General features: G+C 55.9%; 1 protein-coding gene across 13 annotated transcripts; it reads right to left on the bottom strand.

Annotated features, from left to right (window-relative positions):
• Positions 1 to 204: 204 nt before the first annotated feature.
• SLC4A11 (solute carrier family 4 member 11) lies at positions 205 to 10,752 on the bottom strand. 13 transcript variants are annotated; one of them, XM_059705670.1, is made up of 21 exons: positions 10,456 to 10,752; positions 8,737 to 8,781; positions 6,513 to 6,620; positions 5,893 to 6,045; positions 5,713 to 5,762; positions 5,211 to 5,442; positions 5,047 to 5,128; positions 4,471 to 4,594; positions 3,893 to 4,105; positions 3,726 to 3,819; positions 3,510 to 3,635; positions 3,318 to 3,431; positions 3,095 to 3,227; positions 2,778 to 2,851; positions 2,111 to 2,375; positions 1,929 to 2,035; positions 1,665 to 1,833; positions 1,395 to 1,568; positions 1,019 to 1,214; positions 763 to 932; positions 205 to 636 (listed from the first exon to the last, which is right to left on the bottom strand). In XM_059705670.1, the coding sequence occupies exons 2-21, from the start codon at positions 8,765 to 8,767 to the stop codon at positions 573 to 575; spliced, it is 2,679 nt and encodes an 892-aa protein (XP_059561653.1). In that variant the 5' UTR covers positions 8,768 to 8,781; positions 10,456 to 10,752; the 3' UTR covers positions 205 to 572. The 13 variants fall into 13 exon arrangements, with proteins under 13 accessions (XP_059561653.1, XP_059561654.1, XP_059561655.1 ...); XM_059705671.1 differs by lacking the exon at positions 10,456 to 10,752 and adding an exon at positions 10,194 to 10,352; XM_059705672.1 differs by lacking the exon at positions 10,456 to 10,752 and adding an exon at positions 8,917 to 9,044.
• Positions 10,753 to 19,117: the final 8,365 nt, after the last annotated feature.

Here is a 19,117-nt window from a genome sequence, read left to right as displayed (position 1 = left end):
AGGAGGCAGCTGATCGATGTTTCTCTCTCATCAGTGTTTCTGATTCTCTATCCCTCTCCCTTCCTCTGTAAAAATCAATAAAATATATTAAGAAAAAAAGAAAGAAATGGCACTCTACACATATGGATCCCTTTTATGCCCCTTCCCCACGGCACTCAGGTGGCCCTCAGAGGCTGGGGCAGGCTACAGGGGTGAGACAGCACATAGCAGCATAGAAACAGGAGCTTTATTCTCTAATGTGCATACAACAGATTCCTTATACAATCAAGGAAATGGTTTCTCTTTCAGGCATCTCTTTTATCAAAAGAAAATCCATCCTACTTAGTCCCACCCTGGGCAGAAGCTGCCCTGAGCAGTTTTGACCCAAAGCAAAAGGCAATGGGAAGTACAGGCACACTCCATGGAACCCCCACAGTGCACACACGCCCTAGGCCTTTGGGACAGCTGTGAGGGGGGCAGCATAGAGCAGCGCTCCGAGACACCCGCACCTCCCCACAGAAAGTCACAGCCGGGCTAGGAAGACCCGGAGGGACCAACCAACAGGGCGTGGCCAGGGCCTGCCAGCCAGCAGCTCAGTGATCAGCATCCATGGCGTCCAAGTATTTGGCTTCAATGATTAGGGGCAGCAGTTTATAGCTGAGGAGGGGAGGGAATAGGCAGAAAGATGAAGATTGAGTCAGGGAGAAGACAGAGGGCCCCGTCTCAGCAGCCCCACTCTTCCACCCGGCTGGTCCCACCTGCCCTCTGCCCACCCTCCCGTACCGGATAGGGATCATGGTAATCATGATGAGGGGGAAGATCATCTTCATGTAGGGCAGGGGGCTCATGCCAAAGGCACAGAGCAGCAGCAGCTGCAGGACCTGCAGCCCCGTGAAGTAGTGTATCTTCCTCTGAGGCACCTTCCTGATATAATGGGTGGGTGGGTATGAGGCCTGTGGGTGGTAGGGAACCAGGTGTGGACAGGTCTGATGTTGCTGTATCTCCCACCCACATCCCTCGCTCAGGGCCAGATGCTCACCTGGTCCTTGAGCAGTAGAACCAAACGCTCAAAGAGCTGGTTGGCATCGATGGAGGTGAGGGCAATGTAGAGGAAGAGGCCGTATAGCACAGGCTTAGGGATCCACTGCAGTGGGACGGGCAGCAGCAGGAGGGAGAGGCCCACTAGGATGCTGGCGCCCAGGCTGGTCAGCCGCGTCTCCTTCACGTTCATGATCCTGTGTGGTCCAGAGCGCCGCATCACCTCCAGCCCCAGTCCAAGGGGGCCATGCCCCACCGTGGGTCACTTGTGACTCTCAGGCTAGGGCACTGCAGGGCCACATCCCTCCCAGGGCTATCCCACCTTAGGGCCCATGTGACTCTTGCCTCAGGCCTCAAGGGGCCACTGTCACACTCACGTGTCATAAACATGCCCACTCTCCACACGCTGCTCCACCTGAGCCAGTGCCCGCACGTGCAGTGGGGAGTGGGGGTAGGCAGCGTGGATCCAGGGCATCCCAAACAGAGACAGCCCCGTGTTGATGATGGCGATGAGCAGGAGGTCCCAGTGGTAAGCTGTGCCCTTCACCAGCCTGCAGCAGAAAGGCAGGAACATGTATCGGATAGAGCCCCCGTGGACTCCTTGGAGGGGGCAACCTGCTCAGCCCTCCCCTCCCAGCCCGGTGAACCTGTTCTCCGGTGCGTTAGCCAAGGCAGCCACCAGGTTCTGCTCGATGAAGAAGAGCATAGAGAGCAGGAAGCCGAGGCCCATGGCACTGCAGATGGCTCCCAGGGACTGCGAGTGCATCTCGGCCATCTTGAACAGGCTCTCACGGGGGTTGTAGCGGAACTTGCTCACTGCAGCAAGATACAGACCCTGCTCCAGCCTGCAACTCCATGGAGGCACCCCGCCCCACCCGCCCCACCCGCATGCCGGTCCAGTCCCAACTCACTCTTAATTTCCTTGAAGCCATAGGAGCCAATGAGGGAGAAGGTGAGCACAGCGATGGGCAGGGCACAGTCTGACAGGATCTCCCGCATGTAGGGGTGCAGGTAGGGGCTGGGCACAGAGGAGGGTGTATCAGCCTGGTCCAGGGGCTGTGTTCCCTTCCCCTCACCTCTAGGCCCCCCTCACCTCTTCTTGAACTGGTAGAGGGTGTAACCCAGCCAGAGCGTGCCCAGCATGATAAGGAGGCTGAGCACGGCAGTGTCCCGGTGTGGTTGCTCAGGTAATTGGCTGTTCTCTGGGCTCAGTTCCAGCGGGCTGGCCAGGAGGCTGGTGTTGAGGGCAGTGTGGAAGCTGGTGTTGAGGCTGGTGCCTAGGTCCAGCAGGCTAACCAGAGAATTGTGACCTAAGTTGTGATTCCCAAGTTGGTCGCCATAGTAGTACTTCTGGAAGACTATGGACACAGACCAAAAGGCCTCAGCCATCTGGGTTCTGGGAGATGGGGGCCCAGCTTCTTCCTAGATGTGGGGTGAGGGGGCCCTGAAGGAAGAAGGGGCGTCTGGGAGAAGTGAGGGGAAGCTGGCCCCATCAATTTGCCCATCCACCCACTACTCCCACCCCTTGCCGCTGTCCCTCTGCCCTGTCTGACAGTGCATCTCACGTGGCCCAGGGCCTCTGATCCTGCCTGGAGCAGCCCTGTCACCCTCTAGCACATGTGGCTGCTGCTCCCCAGAGCACCCTGGAGCACGAGAACAACCTTAGCTTGCATGCTGCTTGACTGCCCTGGCCACAGCCCATAATCCCCCATCTTAACTCCGATCCCTCTACAGCAAGTGGCCATTAGGCAAATACTCACTTTTGGTCATGCCCTTGACAGCATCCAGCACAAATGTGATGGAAATGAACAAGGCAATGATATCTTCTGTTGACCTGCCAGGGGGTGATATGCCTCATAAGATGGGGGTCAGTTGTGGGGGGAAGCTTCCCTGAGCCTCAGTGTGACCCCCCATGTCCTACTGCCATGAAGAGGACCAGTCCCAGGCTTTTCCCCTTGGGGGAGCCCCATCCCTTCTAGGGTTATGGGACCTCAGAGCTGGCACCGGCTGACCAGACCCCTGGCCTTGGTCTCCCTCCAGTTCGAAGGCCCCAGCAGTTCAGGGAAGGCCCTGTCACCTCTTGAAAAGACTCATGATCAGGCTGAGGTTGAAGAGGGCGTAAACTGCGAGGAAGAAACTGTTCCACAGGCCTATCCATGCATAGAAGGTGTTGAAGTCCAGACTGTAGTCGTCGCAGATGCCACGGATCACTGCAGGCAGCAGGACAGGGGTGGGCGGTCAGGACTGGGCCGGGGCCGAGGGCCACAGGCACCATCTCCCTACCACAACTCCCACTGCACCGTGAGTGTAGAGGGCCAGAGGCGCAGTTGTCAGCAGCACCACCAACGGCTGCCCAGAGAAGAGCGCGTACAGGAGGCCTCCGATGCTCTGCCCAGCCATGCTCTTCTGCACGCCTGGGGAAGCGGAGTGGTCAGGCAGGCACTGCACCCCGGGCACCCCCAGCACTCCCCCACTGACCTCCGGTCCCTTACCGATGGCGCCTTTGGTGGTCTCATCGTTGAGGGTCCCAAAAGCAATCGTGGGCAGGAGGCAGGCGAAGTAGAGGAACAGAGTGGTGGTGATGTACTTGCCCACAGTCCTGTTTTTCCCGATAATGCCTAGGACAGGACGGAGTGTTGGGGTGCTGGACAGGTGTACTTGTCCTGTGGTCACACAGGCCGAGCTTCCGGGGACCGCAGAGCACATACCGTCAGTGAAGTCCATTGGGTACACGGCGAACCTGCGGGCGAAGTCCTCCCGGATGCCCTTCCCCACAGGGAAAAAGTCCTTGTGCTGTATGGGCTATAGCAGGGTGGCTGTTAGCTCTGCGCCCGCGCTCTGCAACCCCCACCCGGGCCCCCCTGGACCCCCGTACATGCTGGGATTTCTGGGAGTTGGAGTTTCTGCTGTAGCTCAGTGTGGTGGGGTTTGGAACCTGGCCCATCATGGTGAGCAGTTGTCTCTGATGTACTAGGGCCTCCTTGAATTCTTCCTCTGTGTGCGTCTTCAGGAGTTTCTGGCGGAAGGTGATGTCCAAGAACATGGTGGCAAAGGTGCGCCCCACCTCTGTCGCAGTCTTGGTGCTTTTCTGGGGTGGGAAATAGGGGAATCACATCTGCAAATCATTGTCAGAAAACTACAAGGGTTAGGTTGGGGCAGCCAAAGAAAAGGCCCCTATGTTTGAGTAATTTTTAAAAACACCTCTTTTTAGTCAGGAAGGAAATACAACCTTTTGGGCAATCTCTGGGGGAAGTCAGGGCTTGATGAGGACCTAGCAATACGCTACAGAGAAACCCAGGAGGGCCGAGATGAAGGGACAGGGTAGAATGAGACCTTCAGATGCCAGGACTGTGGGGCACCCCAGCACATGGAAGAAATGCCCCCAAGAAGACAGCCAGGTAGCCTGGAACCCTCCTCTCCAGGAAAGGAATCCACCCCAAAACCCCTCCTCACCATCTTGGGTGGGGCCAGCACCAGGATGACGAATCGCACCTCACAGGAATTCTCCCCCCAGTTCTGCGGGCGCACCAGGCGGCTGATGCACACGTGCCGCCTCTGTAGGGACTTGGAGGTGCAGCTGGCAGGGACGGGAGGGCACGCTGTTGCCACTGCTGGCTGGGGAACCCCATCCCAAGTACCTAACTTGGACCCCCAGTGACTTGTGTTAGGGATAAGAAAGATGACCAAATGGGATGGGAATGCTCCCCCTCGCCCCCTGAACTGGGTTGGCCAGCCTCTACAGCAGCCGTGGGCAAACTACGGCCCGCGGGCCGGATCCGGCCCGTTTGAAATGAATAAAACTATTGAAATAAAAGACTGTACCCTTTTATGTAATGATGTTTACTTTGAATTTATATTAGTTCACACAAACACTCCATCCATGCTTTTGTTCCGGCCCTCCGGTCCAGTTTAAGAACCCATTGTGGCCCTCGAGTCAAAAAGTTTGCCCACCCTGCTCTACAGGGACATGGGATACCTGGCTCCACGGTGATATGTAGGGAGGCCCAGTGTGGTGGCCTGGCAACTCACATGATGCAGAGCCATGACTGCTGGTATTGCACTCCTGTGACTGTGGCAGTGACTCCTTGGATGATGTCTGACAGCAGGTGAACTGAGGACAGGGTGTAGGGGGATAGGAGGTCAGCTGGCCCACCTCCCTGACCTCCCTGCCAAGGATGGGAGATGGGCCTTACCTTTCCCCTCCATGGGGGCCCCAGCATCAGTGAAGAGCATGGCCATGAGCATGTCCAAGTTGCAGTCAGGCTCAATGGTGCGGGGGTTGTAGACTATGCGGAGCACCATGGCCCGCAGCACCTCATCCAGCGAGGTGGCTGTCTCGTTCAGGATGATGCTGGCCCGTGCCAGGAAGCCATCTAGGTCTCGGTGCGCTCGGATCTCTTCCTCGAAGTTCTTTAACTTCAGGTACTGTGGGGACCCCACACAGGCCCATGAGTGAGACCTGCCGCACGACCTGGCCTCTCCTCCATGGTGGCCCCTCCCTGGCTGCCGCTTCCCACCAGGACCAACATCCCCTTCCAGAGGGGAAGGCCCTAGCAGATGAGCTCTGGGCTAGTGTGAGTTCCCTGTGTCGTGCGAGAGGGAAGCAGCTTGAGCTATCTCAGGGGAACAGCCACCTCCAGCCCCGACTATAGGCCCAGGACTCAATGTCTCCTGTCCTGCAGATGGGCCACTCACCTTTCGAGAGGTGTGGAGGAGCCCACAGCCACCAGGCGATTCGCTGTCTACTAGAAAAAAGGGAGATGGCTCATGGCACCAGCCCACCTCTTCGGGTCTCTCTTGGTGGACTGGAGCCTACCTGCCCAGTCTCCAAGCCCCTGCCCTCCCCGCAGTCTATCCCTGCTACAACCACCATACCAGCCTGGGTGGGCTGCACCTCGAGGTTGACGTTGACAAAGAAACGGATGCTCTCGCCAGACACAATGGAGGAGTTGACGGTGTTGAAGGCCTCTTCTGTCAGGCTTTCCTCATGGGTTTCAGAGGCATCATCTGTGTCACACTTGAGGTAGCCTGGAGACCCAACCACCACCGAGAAAAAGACACCCCAAGAGGGCCTGGCCGTCAGTGCTATACCCCAAAAGGGACTTCACGACCAAGGAGCTGTTGTCCTGGGCTGTCCCACTTGGTGCACTGTCAGCGAGTGGCCGGGGAGGCCTTGCGTAGGCCAGGAAGGCAGCCTCAGGCCCAAGTGGATAGAGTATATAGTCTTGGCCCCACCCAACAACTTTCAACCAACATTCTTCAGCTGCAGGAACCAGGGCCTTGCACTATTCTGACCCATATCCTTCAACCAGAAAAAAAATAGGTTCATTCTACAAACTTTTGAGCTAGGAACATGGTGTAATGACACAGTTAAGACTGCCTAACCCCTGCCCTCCTAGAACTTCCAGGTTACAGGACCCAGACCTGCCTGGCTACCCAGATGGGACCCAAGGGAAGCCAGAGCCACTGCAGTATCCACACCCCTCCTTCCCCACCACATTGGTACAGGGCCTTAAGGCACCTCCTCCCAGGCAGGGCCTGGGGCAAACCATCAAGGCTGAGAGACAGTCCAGACATCAGACAAGACCGGGAAGCAGGAGAGCCTGAGAAATAGAGCAGAGGGCTGACAGGGATAGGACTTGCAGAAGGAGGTCTCTTCTCAGCCTCACCCCCTGGTGGGAGAGGGGCATGCTGTGGCACCTTGGGACGCCCAGAGCACAGAACCCTTGGTCTGCCTCTCAGTTCCTGCACCTGCCCCACAGCACAGGCTCCGCCTATGGGAAGGTTTCCTGGCGAGCTGCAAATGTTCTCAGCTTCCCCAAGCCCTGCCGGGGCTCCCCACAGCCTCTGGGATCACCGTCTGAGACAAACTTCCAACCCTTGTCTTGACCCCTGTCCCTTCAGATCCAGCCCATGCCCCACCTCGATTTCTCATGCCTCAGGCCAGTTGGCCAGCACCCCAGCCATGCCAGCTCCTGCCCTCTGAGAAGGCCCAGAGAGCCTTCTTCAAGGCTCACAGAACCCTTCTCCTCTGGCAGTCCTCCTAGGGCGCCGCCTCACTCCTGGCCCAGCTGGCACCTCTTACTGACCATGGGTCCCTTTTGGCTCACCACTTGCGGGTGATCCCAGGAAAGGGACCTTTGTAGCTCAGAGCCCACCAATGCCTAACACCTGTGCAGGGACAGGGAAGGGCCAGCAGCATGCCTACACCTGCCGGGCAGTGCTGGTTTCCTCTGCACATCCCAGGCCAGCCGTGGGCAAACTACAGCCCGCGGGCCGGATTCGGCCCGTTTGAAATGAATAAAACTAAAAAAAAAAAGACCGTACCCTTTTATGTAATGATGTTTACTTTGAATTTATATTAGTTCACACAAACACTCCATCCATGCTTTTGTTCCGGCCCTCCGGTCCAGTTTAAGAACCCACTGTGGCCCTCGAGTCAAAAAGTGTGCCCACCCCTGTCCCAGGCCCTGTCCCTCATGTTGTCCTGTGCTGAGCCTGGGCCCTTTCTGGACAGGAGGTGCTAGGCTTCCCCTGTCAAGGCCCCCATGGGCTGATGAACCCGAGGTCTGCACTGCACCTAGATCCCAGAGCAAAGCTATTAGGTCAAAAGGTGTCCTTCTGACTTTTGTCATGGAGCTCATGTCCACGAAAAACTCCCCAATTCCAGGCTTCCTTTGCTTTGACAATCTAGTTCTCAGCCCCAACCTGCCCCAGCTTCCCCTGTCACCCAAAGCATCCATTATTCTCCCGTGCTGTCCCTCACACTGCCCCCTTCTCTCCAGGACCTCCCCAGCTGACACTACCAGGTCCCTGTAAAGCTCCCTCCTCCATCCTTAGCCCAGCCACATGCCTAACTCGCCTGCCAGCAGCCTGGCACATGCAGTTCTCATGCCCTAGAGACTCTTGGTAAGAGCACATCACCAGTCTGTCCAAACACTGTCCCACTGGACACCTCTCTGATGGCCCTGCCAGTTCCTGGGTCTGGGCACAGGCGAGGCAGCACAGAGCCATCCCAGAGACAGGGGGAAGGGAAAGTTAGAGAGGAGCTAGCAGGGAACACAGAAGCAGAGTCACATTTCTTTAGAGGGACAATGGCAGCCTCTCCCTCACAGGGCTGGGCAGGGACTGAGGAATGCAGGCATCTAAATCCTTGGACTCAGGCTGGTTAGATAACCAGAGCATTGTAAAAGTGAACCATGGGACATCACTAGATGGTCTAGATCAGTGGTTCTCAACCTGTGGGTCGCGACCCCTTTGGGGGGTGGAACGACCCTTTCACAGGGGTTGCCTAAGACCATCGGAAAACACATATATAATTACATATTGTTTTTGTGATTAATCACTGTGCTTTAATTATGTTCAATTTGTAACAATGAAATGGGGGGTCACCACAACATGAGGAACTGTATTAAAGGGTCGCGGCATTAGGAAGGTTGAGGACCACTGATCTAGATGGCCCAGGAGAGAGAGCAGCCTGTCCTCCCAGGACCACAACACCACCAGAGACCTGCCCGGGTCCAGGCCGTTTCAGCTGCCTCTCTAACCACACCACAACCTCCTTAAAGGCAGGGTCCAAAGGCATGCCAGCACCAGTAGGGGACCACAGACAGGTGGCCGGTGCCAGGGGCACCCAGGTAGTTGGACTAGCACTCCCAGATACTTTCGATCAAGGAGTTCTCTCTGACTAGGCACACACCCATACCTGAGTGTACTCACCTGAATCCTCAAGGTATCCATCCTGCGACATTATGGACGAGTTTTCTGCAAGGAAAGCCAAGAACTGTTACCAGCTCCAACGACCCACTGTGGACAGTCTCTGGTGCCCATCTGCTCTCCACCCCACACCAACCCTGCTAATTTCTTCTTACCCTTCCCAGGGACCCAACCCAGGCCAACCTCAGAGAAAAAGGAGCAGGGGACAGTAGGAGGGAGGGACCCGAGAAAGCCACGCCTGTCATTCTTTAGCCCATCCGCTAGGGACTGCCCAGGTGAGAAGGCAGAGATGTTCTCGGCAAGTTTCCTCCAAGGGTCACTAACAGTACCCTGTGAGACAGGGAGGGATTCACTGGTTGCAGAACCCATCAGCCTCCTGGACCGCTGGACGGAGGACTTGAGCTGGCGGGAGGAGGAATCCTCCGCCCTCCCTGTATTATCCGCCCCACTTCTCTGGGTTTTCCTTCGCTGCCAAGCCCAATACTTGGGATCGAGTTCTGCTGCGGACACATTGCTCCTCTTGAACTCCTTCCCCCGGGCTGGGGAGCCCCCCACCCGCCTCCCGGCCATCAACACCCATCACACGTGCAGCCCCCAACTTCACGCGCCCGAGCCACACGAAACCGAAGGGGCAACGGCCTCCTCCCCTGGCGCCGCCACCCGCGTCCCGGGCCTCCTGGGAGGCGGAGCCGTTGGTCCGCCGGGGGATGGAAGGGGAGCCGTGCGCGCTCCCCACGCCGGGCCCCGGATGGTCCCGCTGTTCGTGCCGCGCCGGGCGAGGAAGGGAGCCGCAGGAAGGACCGCGTGCGCGAGAGGACAGCGCCGCTAGGCTCGGAGACCCTGGGGGTCGCGGGTAGGAGGCCGGACGCCGATAGGCGAGCAGGGCGGGAACTGGGCGGCAGAAGGGAGGACGCCGTCGGGACGGTTGCGGTGGCGCACACCCGGCTCCCATCCCGGGCGCCCAGTGCAAATCAGTGTCGGACAAACAAACTCCAGGTGTCCGAGTCCCGTCAGCCAGAGGCCCAGGGACCACCGCCAACGGGCGGGCCCGCGCAGAACGTAGAGGAGGCCCCGAGGCAGCAGCGAGCAGAGAGCGCGGCGCTCGGGCGCCAGGGACCCCCGGCTCCGCCCCGCCCGCTCCCAGGCCCCCAGCCCTCCGCGGCCACCTCACTGATGCCAGAACTTACGAATCTCAAGACGACGAAGCAGAGCATCAATTCCGTGCTCAGCGCCCACCGTGGGCCTCTCTCCACCACCTCTCTACCCGCCAGGCCACCCACTCCCTCCAAACCGGGCTCTCCCCGCGGCTGGAAAGCCCCCACAACCCTCTCGCCCAGATGCCCCGGGGCCCTTGCAGGGGTGGCACCCGCGATGCCCCAGGGCCCCGACGGCTCCGAGTCCCCGCCTTCGCTGCGGAGAGCGGACGGCCTGCCGTCGTGCCCGCCGGCGCAGGCACCCACCGCCAGGCTGGAAACGGAACACACGCCCGGTGGCCGCGGCGACGGCCCGGCGATCGGCTGCCGGACGGCTGCACACACGCACGCACCCCGAGTTCCGCACCCCGGGCTCCGGCACCCCAAACTGGGCGTCTCGGGCGGGACACCGCAGGGCGCTGGCGACACACCCCCGCGCCGCGCCTGGGTCCTAATGCCGCTCAGACGCCCCGCCCGCCCGGGACCGGTCCCCACCCCCCCGCCCGCCCGCCCCGCTCCCTCACCGCACCCGGTCCGCTGCGGACCCGCTCCTCCCGCAGCGCGTGGCGCCGACGCCAGACGGGTAGACACGGCTTCTCCGAGCCCGCGCGCCCGCCCAGGCCTCGCCGGGTGAGGGGCTGGGCGGCGCTGGAAGTTTCTTCGAAGGAACCGGCGGGGCCCCGGGACCCACGGAGACACGGCGCTGCGGCAGGTCGGGGAAGGGTTTCCTCCGCACCCGCTTTAAGCGAGCGGTTGGCCGCCGCCCCCTCTTCTCGGCAGGGGGCCTCCGCGGGGCCCGGCCGCCGCCGGCTCCGCCCCCTCCATTCTGCCCAGTTGCTCGGGCGGTAAACCTTCCTCCTCCTCCTCCTCCTCCTCCTCCTCCTCCTCCTCCTCCTCCAGGAAGCGCGCCTGGACTAACTAGAGGGCGGACGCGCCTTCGCTGGGCTCCGCCCCGGCCCGCCGAGCCTGCCGACTTCCCCATCCTGCGGCGTCGGGTTTGCTCGGAGGGCGCCTCGGGGTTTCGCCTCCGGCGTCGATGCGCCCTTGGCTTTCTCTTGGGTCAAGGTCTTGGCTCGCGGCTTCTTTCCTTCCCAAGATGGCCCCGCCGCCCAGTCCCCTTGTGGGACTGGCGGGATCCCGGCCCTGGGCGCGCCTTCTCGGGCTCCTCGTTGTTCGTAGAGGGAGACAGCGAGGGCGCGCGCGCGTCTGTGTCGGGAGGTGGTGGTGCGCGCGGGCCCGCGGGCCCGATCTCCGATGGGGTCCGGCCAGTCCAGCCCATGGGACGAGCCTTGACCTGGCCTTCTTAGCAAATGATTCCACCACCGTCGGGCCCTGGATTGGCCCGGGACCTCCCCAGTGTTAACCCCAGGTCCTCTCCACCCTTGCCGCCAGCCCAAGGACGAGCAGCGACTCCTGCCCTCACCACCTGCTGGGATGGGGTCCTGAGCTGCTGTTCTGCAGGCATGGCGGACGGCTGGCCACACCAGCAGAAGGTGAGCCCACCTGTGCGAGTGGCTGTCCTGCCGCCCTCGAGGGCTCCTGCAAAGACCTGGTGAATGAGACTGACCCGGTTCATGTTCCAGCAAGACGGGAGCACATTAGGGTGCCCCTCTAGGCAGATGAGTGGCTTCAGGGTGGGATGGCCGTGACCATCCTGCTCCTACAACTGCAGTAGATGCTGAGGAAGATAGCTGCCTGCTTCTTTCCACTGTGCATGCTTCTTGCTTTGGGGTGAGCAGGAGCTGGGAGGAGAAACGGGGTCATTCTGGGTACCCCACTACTCCATCCTCTAGCTCAGTGGTTCTCAACCTTCCTAATGCCTCGACCCTTAATACAGCTCCTCATGTTGTGGTGACCCCCAACCATAAAATTATTTTTGTTGCTACTTCATAACTGTAATTTTGCTACTGTTATGAATCGTAATGTAAATATCTGATATGCAGGATGTATTTTCATTGTTACAAACTGAACATAATTAAAGCATAGTGATTAATCACAAAAACAATATGTAATTATATATGTTTTATGATGGTCTTAGGCAAACCCTGTGAAAGGGTCATTTGACCCCCAAAGGGGTTGTGACCCACAGGTTGAGAACCGCTGCTTTAGCGAAACCCCCCCAGCTCTTAGCTCGGACTTTGGAGTCAAGGGGTGAGAGATGGAGGTTGAGGGGGAGCCGAAGAACAGAGAGGGTGACTGCCTAGGGAACAAGGCTGGATTGGGGATGTGTGTGTTCGGGGGCTGGACCCTTGAAAAGTCACCCGTTTTGCCCCCAGCCTCACTGGGGCAATGCCTAGGTTCTGCATCAGCGTCCCTGTGTCACCAGCAGCTTCCTGGAGGTCCAACACCTAGACCTTCCAACCCAATTGTTCCAGGAAGCCTATTTGGATTGGAGGGGCAGCCTCATTCTTGCTGTCGCCTCCTCCTCCCTCGTCTGAGGAAACAGGAGCCCACAGCAAGGCCTCTCCCAGTGGCTTATGGACCTGACTCGGAGGAACTAGTGCTGCCCCCCTCGCCCCCGCAGCCTCAGGTGCTCGCCCCGGCAGCAATGTGAGAAGCGGTTTCCTTCAGTCTCCCACCCACCACCAGCCTCTGTCTGGATCAGAGGCTGAGGTCTCCCCACTTTGCCCCCCTGGGTCCTTACACAGACAGGTATTTCCGTAACCCAGACATAAGCACACACACGCCTCTCATTCCCTCCCTTGGGGTCTCAGGCTTCAGTGAGTTGTGGACACAACCATGGCGCTGGGTTCCATAAGCCACGTCATGGCGTTCCACTCTTCCCCTTGGGCTGCTGGTGCCTGGAGATTTTAGTCCGAAGTGAGAAGTGATTCTGTAGTATCTCATTAAAAACAAGAAACACTTCCTTGAGCTCCTTGCTCCAGATACCACCCAGTTCCTCAGCTGCGCTTCAGAGCATTTTCCTCCTTATCTCTACTCCTCTGTCTCCACACCCTCTCCCTACTTCCCTTTGACCCACTCACACCCGTCTTTTGTCCTCATCACTCCACTGAAATTCTTGTCAAGGTCACCCTGCCTCAGCTTTCTTGCCAGCCCTCCCCCCACCTCCAGCAGCACCCAGCACCAGGAGTAGCTCCTTTTTCTTGCAACATCTACTTCCCCTCCCACCTCCTCTGACCTGGCCCTAGGGGTTGGCCTATGCCAATCTTTTCCTGAATCCATGGCTCTCAACCAGCCACAGCTGACAATCAGGGAGCTCCTGATTTCAACATGCTACAGTCTATTTACCCCCCACCCCCCAACCTGGATGGCTAATAGGCAATTCAAATAAAATTCATGCAAAATAGCTCTGGCTAGTTTGGCTCAGCAAATAGAGCGCTGGCCAGAAGACTGAAGGATCCCGGGTTTGAATCCGGTCAGAGGCACGTGCCTGGGTTGTGGGCTCGATCCCCAGTAGGGGGCGTGCGGGAGGCAGCCAATCAATGATTCTCATCGTTGATGTTTCTATCTCTCTCTCCCTCTCCCTTCCTCTCTGAAATCAATAAAAATATATTTAATAAAAGAAAGAAAGAAAGAAAGGCTCCACTAGAAGGAAGGAAGGAAAGAAGGAAGGAAGGAAGGAAGGAAGGAAGGAAGGAAGGAAGGAAGGAAGAAAGAAAGAAAGAAAGAAAGAAAGAAAGAAAGAAAGAAAGAAAGAAAGAAAGAAAGAAAGAAAGAAAGAAAGAAAAGAAAGAAAAAATAAAAGAAAAGGAAGAAGGAAAGGAGGGAGGGAGGGAGGGAGGAAGGAAGGAAAATTCATGCAAAATAGAACTCTTGAGTCCACCATTCACCCAGGTACTCTGGACCTGGGAGTCACAACAATTCATCTACATCTGATCCATGAGCAAGTTTTGTTGGGTTTACCTTAGAAATAAAGCACAGTTTTGTCCACTTGCACCTCCATCCTGGTCCATCATCTGGCCTTCTGGCTTGCCCCCCAACCCATAATTCATTCTCCACTTTCAAGGGCTTCTCATGGCACTTAGAAAAACAACCCACACTCCCCGTTGTGGCCTACAGGTAAGGCCCCTGCCTATTTCTCACCTCATCCTGTACCTCCTGCTCCCAGGGGAGTGCCACTCCAGCCACAGCGGCTGCCAGCTGTCCCTTCAATACAGCCAGCCCACCTGCCTGGAGGCCTTGACAGTGTGGTGTCTGAAAGGCGTGTGCACAGCTCTTACCATGGCTCTTAGAGAGGCTTCCCTGGTCACACCACCTAAAGTAGGGGCCTGTGCCCGCCATGCAGACCCACACGGTCCCTTACTACAGCTCGGCCTTATTCGTTCTCACTCTACTGCCTGGCCCCCATCCCCCTGGCTAGACTGGAGCTCTCTGAGCGTGAGGCTGTGTGTCACAGCGAAGCTCCTAATACAGTAGGTGCTCAATAAGCCTAGGACGTATTGAACGCATGATCGATGTCTCCATGTATAGTCTTAGAGGCTGTCGAGACAGTGAAGCCCTCCACATGACCTCTTCATCCTCCATTCCCCTAGGGTTTTCCAGCCAGATACTCCTGATTGCCTCTGCCTCCTCCTTCGCACCCTGGCCTCCACAGCCATTTCCAAGTCTTTTTTTTTTTTTTTAAATATATTTTATTGTTTTTTTTACAGAGAGGAAGGGAGAGGGATAGAGAGTTAGAAACATCGATGAGAGAGAAACATCGACCAGCTGCCTCCTGCACACTCCCCACTGGGATGTGCCCACAACCAAGTTACATGCCCCTGACCGGAATCGAACCTGGGACCCTTCAGTCCGCAGGCCAACGCTCTATCCACTGAGCCAAACCGGTCAGGGCACCAAGTTCTTTTATTTCCACTTCCAGTCTGCTCCTTCCCTCTGTCTGTGCCTTCCTTGGGTCCTTGGCAAATGTGGCTTCCCACATCTTGCAGCCATCAGCTTTCCCTGGAGTCACTCAGTTTTACAAGCTTCTTGGGGCTCCTGCTGCCCAGAGTAAGCAGCCCATGCTGTTCCCACACTGTCCCTTTGGTGCTGTGGTGCGAGTTGGGAGAGGGAACGTGGCCTCCAATGGCCTCCCCTCCCCTCCCCTCTCTCCTGAGGAACATCTGCAGGCCCTATTGGTGGGTGGGAGAAAGACCCTTTGGTACCCAATTAACACAGCATTACCAGTAAGCCCTCTCCCAGTTGCCATCTACCCCTTCTGAGAGAAAGAACCAGGCTCCTATAAGGGCAGCTAGAAGGGCAAGAAGCCACCAAGGCCCCGCTCCCATCAGGACAACATCCTGAGTCCCCATGCCCTACTCCTGTCCGTACTCACCGTCAGAATCCAGCACTGGACAGAGGTCTAATGGCTCTATGCTCAATGGCTCTATCTGGCCAGCAGATGGTTGGGCAAGAGGTGCCAGGACTGCTCCACTGTCCTCACATCAGGCCTTCTGTCTTCTGACCTGTGGTCCAATTCCACAGCCCAGCATCTCAGCCAAGAACCTCCTAGAGAACAGACACCACCAAACACTGACCTACTGTCGCCCACCCTTCTCCAGTGGCCACAGGAGATAACCACGTACCACCCCACTGTATGTGTTGATGCCTCACGGCTTTTCCTAGCAAGACCCTCCAAGGCAGAGGTGCATCACATCAGAGTCCCGCCCACCAAGAGCTTGCTGAAATTCAGATCCCCAGGCTGGGCCCAAGATTTTCATTGATAGGTCCTCTGAAGACACCAGAGGTCTGCATTACAACACGCTCCTCAGGGCATGCTGAGGGGTGCAGAGAACCTGAGGATAAAAGCCTCAGGGCTGACTCCCCACCCTCATCTATCCCCAGGCCCTATTTTATTTGAATCCCATCACCCACACCTGAAGCCTTCTAAGAGTTTGGGCAGAATATTAACCCCCTGGCCATCCTTGCCCTCCTTGGCCATTCTGTGTACCCCATGTCCTCCACATCCCTGGCTCTCATTCTCACAGGTCCCCTATGTCAAAGGGCTGCCCAAGGTCCTGCCTCAAGCCCACCATTCAGGGCTGACACTGCTTTCAGCACCACTTCAGACCACCCTTCCTGCGTGTGAGCTGCATCCAGCCCCTCGCAGGAAGCTGAACGCACGGGGTAGGGCAAGTTAGCAGGAAGGCACAGAGTAACACCCTCAGGTCTTTCTGAGTCTTATGATAATTTTTATCTATAAAACAATGAGGTTGAAATGGAGTTGTTTTGGCTAGAAATTTCCATGAATTTTTGGTTATCTAACCATCTTTCCTCTTCCTGTTGTCCTTATTTTGCTATTATTTGTACATTCACCCAGGCATGAAATTTCAGAGTAAGACATACCAGTAAAGTTTAAGTATTTGAAGCCATGAGAGGAAAAAAATTAAACTTCTATATTGGTATGGGAAAAGCAGTAATAATTGTAGGGTAAAATGGAAATAAGTTCACACTTTATTTGATTAGCATTTTCTACAGATTTATAGTCATTAGTTTGACATAAATTTATTGACCCTGATGAAATCCCCCCCCCTCAGCCCCCCACATAATTTTGGCTGGTCAATTTAGCAATGCAGAGGCCTGGGGAAAACAGTAATAATTTGTGAATAAACAAATGTATTTTTCTTCAAGTTTTTGGAGGATGAAACAAAAAGTTTTTGGAATTGTTTCAGTATTGGGGTTTTTTCCACTTTGGCTTTTTCCACTTCTACCTTGAGGTCGTCCTCTTCACTCTTGTCTTATTAGTCATTTTGTCTCGTCAATTGTTCCTTCAAAATCATTCTCTAGCTGGTCCACTTCTGACCCTCACCAATGTGGGGCAGCAGTCCACCCCGCACATTATGTGATTTTCCTTTTGTTTGGGAATAAAAGGATTCTTAAACAGGCTCCTGTGGAACACTGGTGTCCCTGGGTGTGCTGGGGCAGTATAGTGCCAAATAATGGTGGCCTTTTCTCGGTCTGCAGGGGGAAACGGTCTTAGTGGACAGAATGTTTTCAATTAAAAGTTTGTTTTCCCCTTTGTTCAAGATCACCACCACCACAATGGAATAACCTTGTGCTTGCTATCACTTGTACTAAAAAAAAACTAGCAGAAAGCAAAATTTTAAAAATCAAGTAGGATTCTGATTTCAACGGAAAAGCTCAGGGGTGGCCTGTAGTGCGATGTATAATGCTGGTTTGGGGAGCAAGCTCTTCTTTGGGGGATTCAGCTCCCCAGTGAGCCTGGTGCGTGTGTGTGTGTGTGTGTGTGTGTGTGTGTGTGTGTGTGTGGTGGTGGTGTGTGTGTGTGGGGGGGGGAGTCTTGGAAATGCACAGTGACCCGATGCCAGGCCAATCAGAATACCTCTGACCACTGTGACTGGTTCAGGGATGGGAATGGGACTCCAGACTTTGGGGCTGCCCCTGGAGAGGGAGATTGGGTCTTCCTTTTGGGTGTAGGCTGCTGGTGGCATACAGGGAGCTTACTGCAGGGGATAACGTGGATGGTGAGGGTTCTGATGAGATCTGAGTGCCTGGGCCCAGCTGAACTTGAAGCTGGTACTACCCTGGACTCCTCTTCCAGGAAACATCAATGATGAGAATCATCATGGATCCCTTTCCGTCATGGATCAGAAATGGGGCGTATGGTCATTTTCTTTGGGCATGTCTCTTCCCTAGATTGTACGATAGAATACATCGGTATTTCTCCAAGCTCCTCAGAGAGCCCTGTGATTTTCAGCAGCTTGAGCTGAGGCCCTCTGCTCCAAATTTCACTTTCCACATGCCTACCCCACCTGGATGCCTTGATTCAGGGGCTCCCTCTGTCGAGCATGCCCAGTATCCCCTGTAGGCTCCAGGGTGGAGACAGGCTCCCTTTCTGGTTCCCAGGAGCCCTTTCCCATTTACTGTCTCCCCTTTCCTCCCTGGCAATTTTTGGGGGGTAATTCCCAATCCCTGGCAGTTTCTGAGAAGCACAAGCACAGACACTCCAAGGTTCAAACCTGGCCCTGTAGGCGGGAGGCTGGAGGGCTCTGAGGAAATGGGTTGTGGGGTGCATTATATGGCTGCCACCTTCCTCCCACAATTCTCTTAGTCCCTCTCAGGCAGCTGTGCATGTGGCTGTATGTGACTAATTGATCACATAGACTCTCCAAACCCAAGACCACCACCCTCCCACCCAGGGGAGGCTGCACCCTTCACTGTGGGCCAGCTTCCAAGCCTTCCCTCTGGGGCACCTGCCTGGTCCGGAGGCCCCTGTGTGCAGGGTGGGACAGGAAGCCGGGTCTCTGTGGACGTGCAGCCTCAAGGCGATGCCCCACCCTGGTTGGCTTTTTTCTGGGAAAGGCAGAGGCCCCTCCTCGCCACCCGGTGGGGGTGTGATCGGTGCTCCTGTTGGCAGCCCCTCCAGGCCACCTGTGATGGGAAGTGCCTGTCCTGGCCACAGGCAGGGAAACTGCTGGGCAGATGGGGTTGGGGCCTGCAAGGGGGAAGTTGGGCATTTGGGTTTCGTTCCTCCAGAGCAGTGATTTTTCAACCTCTTTCATCTCCCGGCACACATAAACTAATTTCTAAAATTCTACAGCACACCAAAAAATATATTTTTTGCTAATCTGACCCCAAAAAAGGTATAATTTCAATCCATTCACACTGGAAGGCTATTGTTGTGCTGGCTGTTGTCATTTTTTAAAAATTTGATTTTGAGAAAGAGAAACATCGATTTGTTGTTACACTTACTCATGCATTCATTAGTTAATTTTTAAAAAATGCATTTTTATTGATTTCAGAGAGGAAGGAAGAGGAGAGATAGATAGAAACATCAATGATGAGAATCGTTGATCAGTTGCCTCCTGCACATCCCACACTGGGGATCAGTCCCACAACCCAGGCATGTGCCCAGGAATCGAAGTGTGACCTCCTGGTTCATAGGTTATCTCAACCACTGAGCCACACTGGCTGTGCCATTGCTTGATTCTTGCATGTGCCCTGACCAGGGATCACAGCCGCAACCTTGGCTTATCAGGATGCTCTACGCAACTGAGCTACGCAGCCAGGGCTTGTCATTTTTTTATTTGACAATCTAAGGGAAAAGAGGTCAGTGCCAAAAAGAAAATGAAGAAAAAAAAATAAAGCAAAATAAATAAAAATAAAAAAAGAGGTCAATGCCCCTGACTAAATGGTCAGGGATTGCATGTTTTAAAAATTCTTGCGCACACTGGTGAGTCGCTGCTCTGGAGTTCCGGGGCTTGGCGTCCTCTGCCTTAGAACGTGGTTCC

Source organism: Myotis daubentonii, chromosome 8 (genome assembly GCF_963259705.1).
Source record: "Myotis daubentonii chromosome 8, mMyoDau2.1, whole genome shotgun sequence".
In the NCBI taxonomy this organism is placed as follows: Eukaryota; Metazoa; Chordata; class Mammalia; order Chiroptera; family Vespertilionidae; genus Myotis; species Myotis daubentonii.
This window is presented reverse-complemented; position numbering and strand designations above follow the sequence as displayed.

What these genes read in the sequence shown, in the direction of transcription:
- SLC4A11 (XM_059705669.1), bottom strand. Translation starts at nt 9,303, where the DNA reads ATGGCCGGGAGGCGGGTGGGGGGCTCCCCAGCCCGGGGGAAGGAGTTC. An exon ending in CAGTCATGGCTCTGCATCAT is followed by an intron (nt 4,595 to 5,046) that starts GTGAGTTGCCAG and finishes CGTCCCTGCCAG; the next exon opens with CTGCACCTCCAAGTCCCTAC. An exon ending in TGCTGGCCCCACCCAAGATG is followed by an intron (nt 4,106 to 4,470) that starts GTGAGGAGGGGT and finishes TTCCCACCCCAG; the next exon opens with AAAAGCACCAAGACTGCGAC.